General features: G+C 31.4%; 1 protein-coding gene across 2 annotated transcripts in view; it reads right to left on the reverse strand.

Annotated features, from left to right (window-relative positions):
• Positions 1-16,316, reverse strand: part of ATF6 (activating transcription factor 6) — a 182,928-nt gene that overhangs the window by 98,944 nt on the left and 67,668 nt on the right. The window contains exons 12-15 of one of the 2 annotated variants that reach the window (XM_051999153.1): positions 15,124-15,226; positions 12,736-12,774; positions 7,155-7,222; positions 3,901-4,012 (exon numbers count right to left, since the gene is read on the reverse strand). In XM_051999153.1, coding sequence (XP_051855113.1) covers positions 3,901-4,012; positions 7,155-7,222; positions 12,736-12,774; positions 15,124-15,226 — 322 coding nt within the window. The remainder of the gene's footprint in view (positions 1-3,900; positions 4,013-7,154; positions 7,223-12,735; positions 12,775-15,123; positions 15,227-16,316) is intronic. The other variant, XM_051999154.1, reaches the window with a different exon arrangement.

A 16,316-nucleotide genomic window follows, 5' to 3' on the forward strand; every position in this document is an offset into this window, starting at 1 on the left:
CCCAAATTTCCATTAAATATTGCTCAACTAAATGTGGAAAGTATAATGGCTTCATCCTCTTTCCCAACACAAAAAAATATATGGCTTATTACAAAACTGTTTCTGTAAAAAGTGAAAACTGCAGATCCAATTCAAAAGATCTAATGACTTGTGTATAAAGTACTACGTTTCTTTCACTCAAGGAGAACTGAAATAACTTCTATAGCTTACCAAAGTGAGAGATAAGTTATAAACAATATGTACAAATAAAAAGATCAATTGTAACTGAAAATTATTTGTCTTGTTTATTCAAAGGGGAAAGCAAAAGAAAAACAATTTTTAAAGAATAAAAAATGCTGACATATACATTTTTGGACATTTTTGCCAGTGAGTGAATTGCTTTGGCTTGATTGTGCATGATTGATTTAAAGTATTTTTTCCCTTTCTTGTGATTTTTAATGTATGTGTATCTAGGAAGGAGGGAGAAAAAAGGAGATGTTGAAGGAAAGAAGGTAACCATATCCCCACCAAAAGAGATTCATTGTCACATTTTTTTAAATGCTCAAAACAAAAGACAACTCAGAAGCAAGTCCTGATAAGCTGAACAGTTTTGAAAGTAAAGCAAAGAATTTACTTCAAACAAGTAATTTCCACCCCTCATTTCTCTACCTAGGTCTTGATCCAAAAAAATATTTTTCCTTCCATTCTCTCAAGCCTCAAAGGCATGGTGAGACACTGAAAAGTAGCATTTGTACCTCTTCTGGTATGCTGACTAGGCAAGAACCCATTCCCCCTCCACCCTAGACCCCTTCCCATGCAAAAGACTTTCTTCTAGGAATTCCATCCCATAAAATATTACTTCATTAATGAGGGAATGTTAAGTTTTGTTTGTTAAATAGACTTATACAGCCCTGAAATCATATGAAACTAAATTTCATATCTTTGGTTGTTATCTGTATTTGGCTTTCTTTCATTTTAACAAATTTTCAGATCCAATTTCTTTTTAACATCCACTTCTTATAGTTTCAAAAAAAAAATTTTTTTAAGGGAATGACAAATTGGATTTGCTAAAAAATCCATTTTGTTTCCCTGATAATTATGCCTAACTTTAGAATTTATTTGAGGTATAAAATTTTCTCCTTTATTTTTCATCATATCTTATTCTAATTGTTTCTTTAATTGATGGTGCCATTTATACTGTTTTCCTTTTTGATATGAAGAGGTTTCTCCTTGTTGTTAATGTGTAATGAGAGAGTTCTGAACCTTGATCCTATGTGTTATCAAAGTAAGTCAAACTTAAGAGTTTCTTTCTGTTTCTGTACCTAGAGCCTACTGAACTCTATTTTCCCATCCAGTTCCAGTATTTATCATGTATTTCGGGGACACATGATTTTCTAAAACAGTCATTAGGTTCACTGTGTTTTCTTTTTCAAAGAACTATGATTTAAGAAAATCAAGTTGATATTTGTCTCCATTTTTGTAACTGACTTTGCTCTGTATTATAGTCAATATTTTGTATAAATGCCTAAGTCACATTTCTTTGTCTTTAGTTAAGTTCAGAAGTACATAGGTTCATATACTTCCTCCCTGAGTTGTTTAAAAGTTGGGTTTTCCTATATATTACGTTAATAAAAGGAAGCCTCATCTCTATGACATCTGAAATTAGAAGAGATCTGTTATTTATATGCCATTACTTATTCCTGCAGGTGGACTAATCAATTAGAATTTCCTAGTAATAAGATGGGAAGGGAAGTGGCTTGCCACACATTCCCAATTTCCAACCAATCATATTGTTTTCTACATCTTTCATGTTTCTGACTTTGTAAACAATAGCGTTTTTCCCTTCTATGATGGTACCTTCTATTTTTTGGAAAGACCTCTTAATGTCTATAAAAATGATTTGTCAGTCCTCATTTGGGGTTGTAGATTTCTTAGGAGGCTATTGGCAAATTTATACTTTGCTAATAAATTGATCATGTTCAAATCTTTGTGCCTCAGTTTACTTGAACTTCAACAATGAAAAATTTTTAGATTGTTTCTATATAGAGGTTCTTTCTTTAAAGTTAGTTCTCAAGGGTTTTAAAGATTTTGTGTGTTTTAATTTTGCTTGCTTTTGTTTTTTTTAAATTTTCCTTCTACTTTTGCATTTTCTAATTTTAAATCTGCCATCATCTTTTCTAGACAATGTACTGTTATGGAGAGATTTTCTATCATATAGTTAAAAATCTCTATTTTTATTTATAATATTTCATTTATCCTTTGAGAATTCAGAATTCTGTCTTCATTCTAACTTTATTTCTTATTACAATTATTATATATATTATATTATTACAATTTCTTTATTATATTTTTTAATCCTTTAATCAGTTCAGTTAAAGTTTCTAAATTAAGATAACTGCTATCATCCTTTCTCCTTTATCACTAGTTATTAAATAATTTTATTTCACTCTAAAATATTTATCCATTATACTGGGTCATTTTCTCAATATTTTTGTTATCAGCCTCTCTGATAGTTTTGTCATGAAGCCTTTCCCAAGAAAGTTTTTCTTCTTGCTAATTTTTGTCTATTTGTCACATTTATTGCTATTCACTACCCACTTCTGACCCATTCCTCCAGCTCTTGCTTTGGAGCCACGTCTTTCTTATTGGTAATAGTTTTTTTTTATATAGCTGGCTTCAAATCTGCCATGTCACTTCGTTTTCTCTGTAGTCTGAGAACAATAATCAAATGAACACTACTGTTCTTGGAAAAGAAAGAGAATATCAATCACTTGTAGTATGAATGAGTTTTCAGATGAAACCACATGTTCTTACCCTCTAATCTTTATCTGTGTTATCTTCTCCATTAGAATGTAAGCTTTTGGAGGATAAGAATTTATCTTGAATGTGTATCTATCCTCAGTGCTTATTAGAGTGCCTAGCATGTTGCTAACAATATGATATTCAGTTGTATCTGATTCTTTGTGACCCCATTTGTGGTTTTTTGGGCAAAGTTAGTGGAACATCTCCCATTTTCTTTTTCAGCTCATTTTAAAGATTAAAAAAAAAAAAAAAAAGAGGGGAGCAAGCACAGTTAAGTGATTTGCTGTATTTTGGCAAGACTCGACTCAGGAAGATGAATCTTTCTAATCCCAGCTCCAGCATTCTATCCTCTGTGCCACCTCACAGCTGGCTGCACACATGGTGAGCATTTAATAAATTCTTTCCTTTTTATTTATTATAATCTAAGGTAATTGAGATGAGCTGAAAAGACATAACCTTTTATTTAAGTATTTTTAAAATACTAGATTAATGCCATCTTTATTTATCCCCTTAATTCATTATTTCTCCTGATCTCATGTATACTTCATTGCTACACAAAAATATTTAATTGACAAAATAAATTACTTATATGTGGTATACTCTTCAATAAGAAATGATTTTGTGAATAGGCCTCTAATTGTTCCCCAATAGCCTATTCATTATTTCTCTTATAAAAGTCATCTTAAACCTGAATTTAGGAACACAATCTATATCTTCATTCTAACTATGCCAATACCTCGAAAATTTATGATACAAAATTAGTCATATAAGGAAAAGAAAAAATATGAATAAAATTAAAAAGAATATTTACCACTCTTACTTCCTATCAGGCAAAAGATAAACACTGAAGATGGTGAAATAAGCAAAGACAGAAAAAGCAATATGTATTTTATGTAATACAAATATGAAACTTTAATCTTACTAATTGATTCTAGTTAACTGATACTAATTCTTACAAATAATCTGTTACTCATCACATAATGATTTGTTACTAACATAACATTCTGTGCCTTTTACTATAAGAATCTATCTCTTATCTCATATAGTGCTAATCACACAGTGTTTTGTACAAAGAGGATGGTGTATTTATTGAATGAATAAATAACCAAATATACTTACCCTTCGAAATGACACAACATAAAAAGTATCTCCTCTTCTTCGGATAGCATCAAAAAAGTCTTGATAACTTCTAGGTGAAGCATAATAAACTTGCAGCTCACTCCCTGGATTCCTATGTAAACAAGAAAAAAAGAGAAAGGTATTACTTCCATATGAAGATAGATATTCATGCCTTATTTGAATGTCTTTCATTTTAAGGACACCAAGACTTCCATTTAAAGGATCTTTTCCCAATAATATACTTGAAGAAAGAATTAATTACTAGAAATAACACAGAATTAATCAAAAACATTATCTAGACATCAATATCTGAAACAAGTAAAAATATCTAATAACCAAGGTCTTACACCAGAAAATGTTCTAAATCTGATGTCAAAATATATTTCCACTTTTCTATTAGTAAGAGACTAAAATCATGGCAATATAATAAAAATATTGGCTTACAATTATTAATAAAATACAGCTATTTTCTTTGCAAAATAATAGCTTTGAAATCAGCCATCATCATTTGTAAAAAGCAAACCTCACAATTCCTTTCCCCTTTGAATTATTTTATCCATTTCGTAAACTGAAAAACAAAAACATGCCAGCCAATTATGATTTGGTGAATTTCTTAAAAAAAAAAAAGTTAACAGCAATAACTAAGCTACTCACTATTAATGTAAATTATATGTTTTGCCATATTGGTGTAGAAATGTTATCTATACATATCTTATATAAATTAAAAATCAATTGCAACTAAAGATAAAGGGGCTGAAAGTTAAAAAAAAGAAAAAGAAAAAAAAAAGAAAGAAAGAAATGACAACTATGCAAGAAAGAATTGGAATGGGAATTAACAGCTTAGCGTAAGAGATATAAAACCATGCCCAAACAATAAACTCTCTGAAAATTCAAATGGACCAAATAGAAGCCAATGATCTCATGAAGTCAATAAGAAATATTAAAACAAAGTCAAAAGATTGAAAAAAATAACAGCAGGTTCAACATCAGAAAATGCTATGATTTTATCAAAGGAAATGATATTAAAGAAGAGACATTATCATTTTCTTTGCCACTGTTCTGTAAGGATCATGGGACCTTTTGATCTGACTTGCAATTACAGGGTCACACAGGTAGCAAGTGTTAAGTGTCTGAGACCAGATTTGAACTTGGGTCCTCCTGACTTCAGGGCTAGTACTCTATCCACTGAGTCAACTAGCTGCCCCAGTATGCTTCAATCTGTATTCAGACATAATGAATTCTTTTTTGGAGTATGGATAGCATTTTTTCATCATTAAGTTTTTCAGAATAGTCTTAGATCATTGTATTGCTGAGAATAATAAAGTCATTCATACCTGATCATCCCACAATTGCTATTCTATTACTTTGTACACAGTATATTTCACTTTGCATGAACTCATGGAAGACTTTCCATGTTTTTCTGAGAGTATTCTACTCATCATTTCTTAAAGAACAATAATATTCCATCATAATCACATACCACAATTTATTCAGCTATTCCCCAATTGATAGGCATCCCTTCAATTTCCAATTTTTGCCCTGAGAAGAGTTACTATAAATATTTTTGTAGATATAAGTTCTTTCTCCTTTTTTTTTTTAGAAAAAAAAAAATCTCTTTTGGGAGACATACCTAGTAGTGGTATTGTTAGGTCAAAAGGTATGCATGATTTTATAGCCCTTTGAGCATAATTATTATTGTGCTACAAAATGATTGAATCAGATTCCAATTGCAACAGTAATGTATAAGTGTCTCATTTTTCCTACATTCCCTCCAACATTGTCATTTTCCTTTTCTGGCCCATTAGTCAAACTAATAAGTATAAGGTAGTATCTCAGAATTGTTTTAATTTGCATTTCTCCAATAGTGAGTTAGAATATTTTTTAATACAACTATAGCTTAATAAGTTCATCAGAATACTTCAGATCTTTTGATCATTTACCAATGAAAGAAGGGCTTTCATTTTTTATAAATATGATTCAGTTTCCTATACATTTGAAAATGAGGTCTTTATCGGTGAAACTTGCTTAGAATTTTTTTTCTCAATTACTATTGCTAACTATATTTCTCCACTTATTCAATTCTTTCTCTCCTTTCATCCTGTCCCTCCTCAAAATCCTCTAATACAATCTCTCTTCTATCATCTTCTCCTCATTTCTTATCCCTCTTCCCCTCCTACTTTCCTACAGGCTAAGCTAGATTTCTATACCCATACTGAGTGTGTATGTTATTTTCTCTTTGAGTCAATTCTGATGAAAGTAAAGTTCACTCCCTTCCTCTCCTTCTTCCCCTCTATTTTTCTTGCCTCTTTTATGGCAAATAATTTACACCATTCCAACTCTCCTTTTCCCTTTCTCCTAGTGCATTCCTCTCTCAACTCTTAATTTTATCTTTTTAAAGATATCTCTTCATATTCAACTCGCATCTGTAGCTTCTATCTGTATATATTCCTTCTAATTGCCCTAATGATGAGGAAGTTCTATCATTCTCCATGTAGGAACGTAAATGCACCCTTTGATCCAGCAAACCCATTAGTAAAATCACAAGGATATCAAAGTAAAAGGGAAAAGATCCATTTATACAAAAACACTTATGGCAATTCTTTTTGTGGAAACAAAGAAAGTGCTCATCAATGGGCAAATGGCTGACTACAATTATGGTATATGAATAAAATCAAATATGATTGTGCTATAAAAAAATAGAGAATTTAAGAGAAACTTGGGAAGATGTACATGGACTGAAGCAGAAGGAAATGAAAAGGATCAGGAGAACATTTTATACTACAACATCAACATTGGAAAAACAAACAATTTTGAAAGTTTGAAGAACTCTTAATAACACAGTGATCAACGACTACTTAAAAAGACAAATAGGGATACTACTAACTTCCTGATAAAGAAGTGGTGAATGCAGAAAATACATATCTTTAGACATGATCACTAGGGAAATTTATTTTACCTGATGATACTTATTTGTTGCAAGTGTTTTGTGTTGGTTATTCTAGAGAAGGGCAATAGGAAGGAGGGAAAAAAAAGTTTGATAATTGCAAAAAAAATTAATTTAAAAATTTGTAATGTACTTAATGTACTAAAAAAAGACTAATCTTTATTATTTTTTCAGTGGCTTTCATTTATTATTATTCTGTTTTAACAAAGAGCAAATATTCAATAATGCTTTACTCCCAAACAAAGTGAAAACTTGGCAGTGTCTCACCAAGGGCTTAATTTTTCATTAATGAACCTTTACCTTTTCTTACCTGATGCTGGTTGTTTCTGTATACTGCACAGCCATCAGCTGAGAATTAGAACCATGTTCCAGAGAATTCTAAAGAATAAAAAAAATCATTTTTATTTTACAAAAAAAAGGAAATAAGGTCTTTTCCTTGATTACAGGGTTCATGGAATCTGTTTAGTTCTTTCTGCTTAAGTATATTCATATATCGTCTCTATGTCAACAACAATCTTTTTAATAGACTTAAATTTCTCTCTAACAAAACACCAGCATCTATACTTGTACTTACATGTGAAACTCAAACAAATATGTCTCAGGATATCAGCTATGATAAAAAAGGAAATAATCAAAATGGATGTCACATAAAAGAAAGACATCTGTGTTCTAGCCAACAGGCTCCACAAGTTTTAACATCTAAGATACACATAAGTAATGAATTCTGGGAATCTAATTTGTATGAATAGTTGTTTTGCAAAGTAAATATAAAAGAGAAATTACAAAAACATATCTTATTGTCCAATGTATTTAACAGTGCTCAACACACAAACGAACTAAACCATAATTCAATACAGGAACTCATTGATGATAAATAACCCAATTCTGAAGACACAAAGTAGCCCATAATTATGTTAAAGTTATTTTTTACCAAAAGATAATCTCAAGCTACATAAGGATCTGAGTCTCAAAATTAATCACTTAGTATTAGTGTTCAAAAAATATCTTTTCTATTGCCCTATTGCAACTACTTAAACTAAGTTTACTTATGAAAAATGTTCCACCTATTATTTTTTTTTCCTTTTTCCAAGCTGTTAACTGAATTTACTCAGCTCCATTCCATGCTAGAGAGAATAAAATTATAATGTAGACTTAGGAACTTAGAGTTAGCTCTAGGTAGTCTAAGCACCTCAATTAATTTATAAAAAAACTTAAAGTCCATAGTGGGCAGGTAGGTGGCACAATAGAGTGCTGGGTTTGAAGTCAGGAAGATTCATTTTTCTGAATTCAAATCTAGCTTCAAACACTTACTGTGATTGTGAACAAGGCACTTAGCCCTGTTGCCTAAGTTTCCTCATCTGTAAAATGAGCTTGAGAAGGAAATGAAAAACTGTTGTAGCATCTTTATCAATTAGATCCCAAAGGGGGTCATGAAGAGTCAAGATATGATTGAAAAATGACTGAATGACTGAAAAAGCCCACAATGACTAAGTAACTTGACACCAGCTGCAGAGCCAATATTCAAATTTAGGACCTAGGATTCCAATTCCATTACCCTTAAAGGATAAACTGACACAATGTATGTATGCTTAAGATGTACACAATATCTAACTTAGTATTCCCTAAGTTATAACCAAAAAAGTGTGTTGTCTTTTTGAATAAAAAGTCTATTGATGAATTAAACAAAATAAAGTTAAAAAAAATTAAATCAGAGCTAGGCATATGTAACAAGTTTATTAATTGATTAACTTTAAATAACTATTGCCATTTTGGCAGAAGGAAAAAAAAACAAAAAAGCTGACTTTCTTTTCCTCCTTTTTCTAGTCTAAAATATGGTCACGAGTTAGAAAAAGTTGAGTTGCAGATGCAATAAGTAAATGAGAAATAAGTGTAAAAGGAAGAAAATGATCCTTATTTATGCTAGATCTAAGATTTGTATCACTTAACAAAAGGAAAACTGACTTTATATTTTTAAATATCATGAATATTATATAACATCAGCATTGCATATAGTTGTTGTATATTTCTTTTAAAAATATTTAATATAATCTAGAGTATTCATTTGTAGCTTATGTTTCCAAAAGTTTAGAATTTATTTAACTTGTAATGATGAAAAACCTCCTTTCTTAGTAGGGATGATTTAAAATTAAAATATTCATTATTAGCCCTAATAAATAATGAATAAAGCATGATGAAATACATAATTAGAAGCTTGTCAGAAATGATCTTGGGATCCCAACCTTGGTATACCCTTGTAGAAGAGAATAATTTATATAAAAATTCTTCCTATGCTTCAATATTTAAATATTGGATTGAGTCTAAGACTGAATTTTTCTTTACAAAAAATATTATCATAGCAAGATTTTTATATAATACATGGAAAAATATTTTTTCAAATCAGTATCTCATTTTCTCAACTTTCTTAAAATGTTAATTAATAAAACATAATAAATCAGAAGAGGTTATTATTACAATTTCTTCCCTATAAATAGGGGACCAGGAGTCTTAACTATTTATCCACAATATAGAAGCCAATTGCAAATTAAAAGTCTGGAATGGGATTTTTCATGATTTTTTTTTGAAGAAAAATGTAATATGGCCAGGATCTTTGTGTTTTGGTTTATTAAAATATTTGGATTAAAAAGGCTACTATCCATATTATCACAGTGAGCTTCCTATTTGATTCTGCTTCCTTTCAAATCTAAATTGCACACTTTCTTATTTTAGAAAGAGGGTGTAGGAAAAGGGAGCTGAATTCAGTTGCTTTCCTCTTCCTAAATGCCTACTTATATCTGTCAATTTTCAATTTGGGTACATATTAGAAAAAGGCATTATATTTATTCATTCTCAAGGAATTTGCAATGTAGCTATGAAGACAAACACATAAAACAAAAACAAACACAAAAAAAAGCATACCAAAAGGCAGTGCATGATTGTGAGGTAAAGGGTTTAGTTACAATAGCCACATTTTCTAAACAAAAATGGGAACATATGCTTTGTCAAAAGATATTTCTTCACTAGAAATTGAATGGCTAAATAAGTTATGGTGTAAATGTAAGGTAATATTATTGTTCTCTATAAGAAATGATGAGCAGGCTGAATTTAGAAAATCCTGAAAAGACAACATGAACTGATACTGAAAGAAGCAAGCAGAACCAAGAGAACATTGTATACAATAACAAGAAGATTATGTGATGATAGACTATGATAGACTTAGCTCTTCTCAGCAATTTTGTGATTCAAGACAATTCCAATAGACTTGGGATGGAAAATGCCATCTGTATTCAGAAAGAGAACTACAGAGACTGAATGTGGATCAAAACAGTATTTTCACCTTTTTTTTTTTTTTTTTTTTTTTTTTTTTGTAGCTGTTTACCCTTGTGGATTTTTTTTTCACCTTTTGATCTGATTTTTCTTGTTCAGACTGATGAATATGGAAATATGTTTAGAAGAATTACACATGTTTAACCTATATTGAATTGCTTGCTGACTAAGAGTGGGGGAGGGGAAGGAGGAAGAAAAATATGGAACACAAGTTTTTACAAAGGTGTATGTGGAAAACTATCTTTGCATATGTTTGGAAAAGGAAAAAGCTATTAAAAATTTTTTTTAAAAGATATACCTTCTACTTCTTACAATGACTTTCTTTAAATGAGGGCAACTATATGGTGACTATCATAGACAATAAGTGCTCTGAGTTCATAGGAAGGAGGGAATATTTTGAGATCGTTCAATCTAGAGAGACTTCATGAAGAAGAATGAAAATTTTTACTTGAAGGATGAGTAGGGATTACACATGCACAGAGTCTGAGGCAATAATTTCAGATGGAGAAAACACTGGGATTTGGACCAAAAAAAAGCACAAGACTTGTGCTAAAGGAGTATATGAATAAATCAATCTGGTTAGAGAGAAGAGTTCATACATAGAAAAAAGGGAAACTATAAATATAGACTATGGAACCGATTATGGAAGATTTGATTTGACAAACTAAGTAATTCTGATTTTATCTTATAGATAAGGGGATATTACTGAATGTTTTGAACAGAGGAGTAACAAAATCAGGTCTGATCTGTAGGGATCTCTTACCCTAGAGCTTAACCTGATCAATTACTGGAGTGAAGCAGAAGCATTAATATCCTCCTCCTTCGCCCATAAAATTCAAGCCATTTAATTTTTCTGGGTCTCAGTTTCTAATGTATAAAATGACAATCAATGACCTCAAGGATCTTTTCATAGTTTAAATTGACAATCCTATGATATATATTTCAAGTGGGAATGGGTGACTTACCAACTCTCCTTCCTCAATCCAAGTGATTTATATTATCATATTCCCCCTTCACTTTTGCTCCATAATCTTAATTAATAAAAAATACATCCTATTTCAGAAAGGATTATGCATTCCTAACCACAGTGGTGTTTAAGGAAGTTTAATCTGAGACTTGTATTTAAAGGATTAAAATGGGAAAATTGGGAGGTAGAATAAGATATTAGAAGGCTAAAATAATAATGTTATCAACATTGAGTCTAAAAGATTGTATGGTAAACTTAAATATAGACAACCAACAAATCTCATTTTAACTACTTAAAACACTTCCCATCAAATTTTTTTCACATAATAAACTGGATGATTTGAAATTTGATTACCCCTTTCTTCTGCCTAGTTTTAAAACAAACAAAAAAAATTATGAAAATAACTGTGTATACCTTTTGACATAATAATACCACGATTAGTTGTTTCCTAAGGTAATTAGGGGGAAAAAAAAAAGTGAGGGGTTGGAGGGGAGACTTTGTGGTGACAAAGAAATAGAGAATAGCTAAATAAGCTGTGCTATGTGATTGTAATAGAATATACTGTACTCTAAGAAATGATGAGGGGGCAGCTAGGGGGCAGCTAGGTGGCAGCTAGGTGGCTAGGAGGCAGCACCAGCCCTGAAGTCTAAAGGACCCAAGTTCAAATATGGTTTCAGACACTTAACATTTCCTAGCTGTGTGACCCTGGGCAAGTCAGTTAACCCGAATTGCCTCAGCCAACAAAAAAAAAAAAAAAAAAAAAAAAGAGCAGCTGGTGTATTTTAGAAAAATATATAAAGATTTGCATGAAATAATGAAGAATGAAATAAGCAGGAGCAAAAAAACATTGTACCCAGTTAAAAACAATACTATTCTAAGAACAATTTTGAGCAATCAAGTTATGAGTATAGTAAATAATCAAATCAACTATAAAAGGACTTATGAAGGAAGATATTATGCATATCCAGAGAAAGTACTTAAATAAACAGGAATGTAAAACATGATTTTTCACATATATACATTTTTGTGCCCTCTCTAGGAAGAAATGGAAAGGGAAAAAAAATCACAGGAGAGAACAAAAGAAAACTCAGAAGCTATAAAAGAAAAACAGGGTAGCTTTGAAAATGATATATAGTATTTATTACATAGTTTTTAAAAAAGTAAACAGTGTGAAATAGAAATTCATGTTTCTATAGTGAATCTTGTTTTTATATTGTGTTGTACACATAGAAATGTCCCCTTTTTTGTCTATTTGTATTTAAGTTCAAAATGAGTATTTTTTTTTTTAAAGGATGTTAGGAAGCTACCATATAGCATGAAAAAGAATAAAAAAGAAATGTGTCTGGATAACCTACAGTTCTTAATAAAGAATGGTCACAAATTGCCAGTGATTTTTTAAGTTGGGCAGTCTGATTATCAAAAATAGTCTTTTAGTAATGCAAGCTGCCTCCTTTCATTTTTTTTATCCTATTTGCTAAATATTATAAAATCTGATTTATAAAGGAATCAATTAAAATATGCAATGGCAAAATGTCAAAACAAAACAAAACAAAATAAAAACCATCACAGTTAAGTAATTCACCAAAATTTTATAGTATACCTTATAAGACTTTTGGGTCTCTTCAGAATCTGAAGGAGGCTGAAGGAAAAAAAGCGGGAAAGAAATGAGAAATGCTAGAGGAAGAAACCAAAAGTACTCTGTTATAAGAAAACTACTGTTCATTGGTCTAGGAGTTACAGTTCTTGCTTTGCTATCACTCTATTATGGGAGGAAATGTACAACCAAGAAAAGGCTATGAACTTGTCAAGTTAAAATTTAGACACAGCATACTTCTCTATGATAAATGTGAATCATTAGTCTAATACCTTATTTCTTTACTGAGGAACAGATAACCAGAATAATATGTTTTCACTAACACATAAAGTGATGGAGGCTTGATATAAAAACTACAAACCTCTTTGAGGCCCTACAGGCAATTAAACCCAAGACCCTTGCCAATACCAATGACTCTCAGACCACCAACCCTACCTCCAAACTAGTTCCTGCAGACAACATTTAAGGCTACATCACTATCAACCTCTATTGCCCAAGGTTTGTCATTCTCATGAGCTGAGCATATATACCAAGTAGATAAAAATTTCCCTTAGACTCAGGTGAAAGCAACCCAGGGCCCTTTACCCACACACCCTAAAATAGCAGCAAAGATTGTTATTAGTTCTACAACTATAATCACTATATAATCACAGGGAACAACTTTTATAGAGCAGAAAAGTGACATTTCCACCACCACCACTAACCAGTGAGTAATTGCAAGTAATTAGAAGGTTAAGTCCAAGAGCCTTGGAAACAATTTTCATTGCCAAAGTAACTTTGATTGAACTGTCAACTCAATATCAGAAATAGACTAGGTTTTATCAATAGAAGTTACACTAAAGAACATTCATTACATCTGCTTTTAAAAAACAGAACCCCTGTCTTTTAGTGTCCCTCATTTGAGTGTGAGCTTCTTAATGAACAGAACCAGGAGAATACAGTTCACATTAATAGCAGGGTTATGTGATGATCAACTATGTCAGATCTTAGCTTTTCTGTGAAATACAGTGATCCAAGACAATTCCAACAGACTTGGGATGAAAAATGTCATCTTCATCCAATGAAAGAACTATGGAGGCAATATACATCGAAGCATACTATTTTCACCTTTGTTTTTGTTTTTTTCTTTCCTGTGGTTACCCTTTTATTTTTGTTTTTTTTTTTTTCATAACATGACAAATGTGAAAATATGTTTAAAATGATTGTACCTATATCAGATTGCTTGTTGTCTTGGGGAGGGAGAAAGGAAGAGGGAGAAAAAAATTTGGAACTCAAAATCTTACAAAAATGAATGTTGAAAACTATCTTTACATGTAATTAGAAAAAAATACTATTAAATGAAATACTATTAAGCTATTTAAAAAAGCTTTAAAAAAAAAAAAAAGTGAGCTTCTTGAGGCCAGGGATTGTCTTGTCTTTGTACTCCAAGACTCTTTTGTCTTTTCTTTGTACTCCAAGTGATAAATACAATACTTACCTAATAAATACAAAAGTACTCAATGAATGTGTATTTATTCATTCATGCCAGGACATTAGACAAATTAACTATGCTGCTAAATGTTTTTCCCTGTACTAAAAAGTTACCCAATCTATTACAGAAAGTAAGGAAGGAAAGAAAGTGGAAGAAGAAAAAAAAAGGAAAGAAAGGGGAGGGAGGAAGAAAGAGAGAAAAGAAAGGAGAAAAAGACAGAGGGGTAGGGAGGAATAACTAATAAATTAACATTCTCAATTAATGCAACACAATGCAATTAAGATAACTGCTTAAATAATATTCTTACTAAATCTAATTCCAGAATTCATCACAATTAACTAAATAACCTAATTTTAATTTTACCTTCATTCTTAAAGACTGGCAAACCTCAATAAAGATACTAGTAATCAATGAAATCACCAAAAGGAGATAACAGGAAGAAAAAAGAATTAAGGATTCAGACAGTGGATAATCTTAGAATCAAAGTGTGATGATACCTGGGCTTTAGGAGATCAACCAGAGCTTAATCTTTTTTTGGTCATGAACTGTTTTCAAAACAATTTTTTAAATGAGTAAAATAAAATATACAGGACTACAAAGGAAAACAATTATACTGAATTAGTTATCAAGAAAAAAGTTTTAGAAACAATTTTATTGACCAAGTTAAAAACTCCTGATATAATCAAACTTTTTACATAAGGAGAAATTTGCTCAAAGAGGTTCAATGACTTGCCTATGACACTTGTGGTAATGGGGAGAGAGGGTTTTTCACAATCAGTACCCTTTCCACTCCTGGACAATACCTCCCTTTAGTACCCACATAATTTTAAAGCTGACTATATGCACAATATGTGTAGTGCTTTGATAGCAAAGAAATGAAGATAAACTGTTTTCTTTTTGTCATAAAAAAAATCAAAAGATACCTGTAGAACACGTGTTTTCTGTTGCTGACTATTTGACATTCTTCTCGACTTGGTCCTCTCTACTTCATGTCTATGAACCCATCCTCGAAGTTCATGATTCAACCTATTTAAGTAAAATGTTCAATTAAATACCCTTAAAAAAAAAATTAATGTTTCACAATACTCATCATTCTGAATAAGTGAAGATACTTAATACATGTAGCTTTTAAATAAACCATTCATATTCATAAAGCAGCTCACTCAATCACAAGTTCAAAACTGAAAGGATATTCACAGTTAAAACACCTGCCAAGTATAAACAGAAGGAAATTTTTTTTCCACAAAAAATGTTTCCAAAGTTTTCCTCTGCTTTTGAACTGTGCAAGCAAGTATCTCAAAGGTTTGAGGGAACTTAACATATTTCAGGATTCCTAATTATAAATTGATGTGTGAAAAACTTTGAAAATTACAATATTGAAGATGGCATGATAGAAGGAGCATTCTAGCCAAAATCTCCCAACATTTTTCCTCCAAACAACTTTAAAATAACTCATTAAATCAAATTGTGGAGCAGCAGAGCCAGCAAAAAGCTTGAGCAAGACATTTTTCCAGGACAAGATAACTTGAGAGGTTGGAAGGAGAGCTCTCTGACACAGAAGCGGGGGCTGGCCAGGAGTGCATGGTACGACAACACCAGCATAAACATTGGAAATAGCAATTCAAGCAGCAGCAGGAGCAGTACTGGGAATTCTCACCATAGTGTGACAAAAAGATGTTTGGAAAACTAGTCAGAAAGAAATTAAAGGAGAGCCTTTGAAAACTCCAAATAATGAGTTTTCATGCAAAGAACATTTTTAAAATTTCAAAATGCTATATTTAAGTATGCAATTCCAACATGATGGAAGGTCCTTAATGGTAGGGACTGCTTTTTGTTTTTTTTATTCCCAGTCCCTCATACAGAATCTGATACATAAAAATCTCTGTCTCTGTCTCTGTCTCTCTCTCTGTCTCTCTCTCTCTCTCTCTTCTTCTTCTTCTTCTTCTTCTTCTTTTTTTGCTTAAGGTAATTGGGGTTAAGTAACTTGCCCAGGGTCACATGGCTAAGAAATGTTAAGTATCTGAGCCCAGACTTGAACTCAGGTCCTAATGACTTCAGGGCTGGTGCTCTATCCACTGCATCACCTAGCTGCCCCAGAAATCTCTTTAATTAATAC

Source organism: Antechinus flavipes, chromosome 4, assembly GCF_016432865.1.
Source record: "Antechinus flavipes isolate AdamAnt ecotype Samford, QLD, Australia chromosome 4, AdamAnt_v2, whole genome shotgun sequence".
NCBI classification, from domain to species: domain Eukaryota; kingdom Metazoa; phylum Chordata; class Mammalia; order Dasyuromorphia; family Dasyuridae; genus Antechinus; species Antechinus flavipes.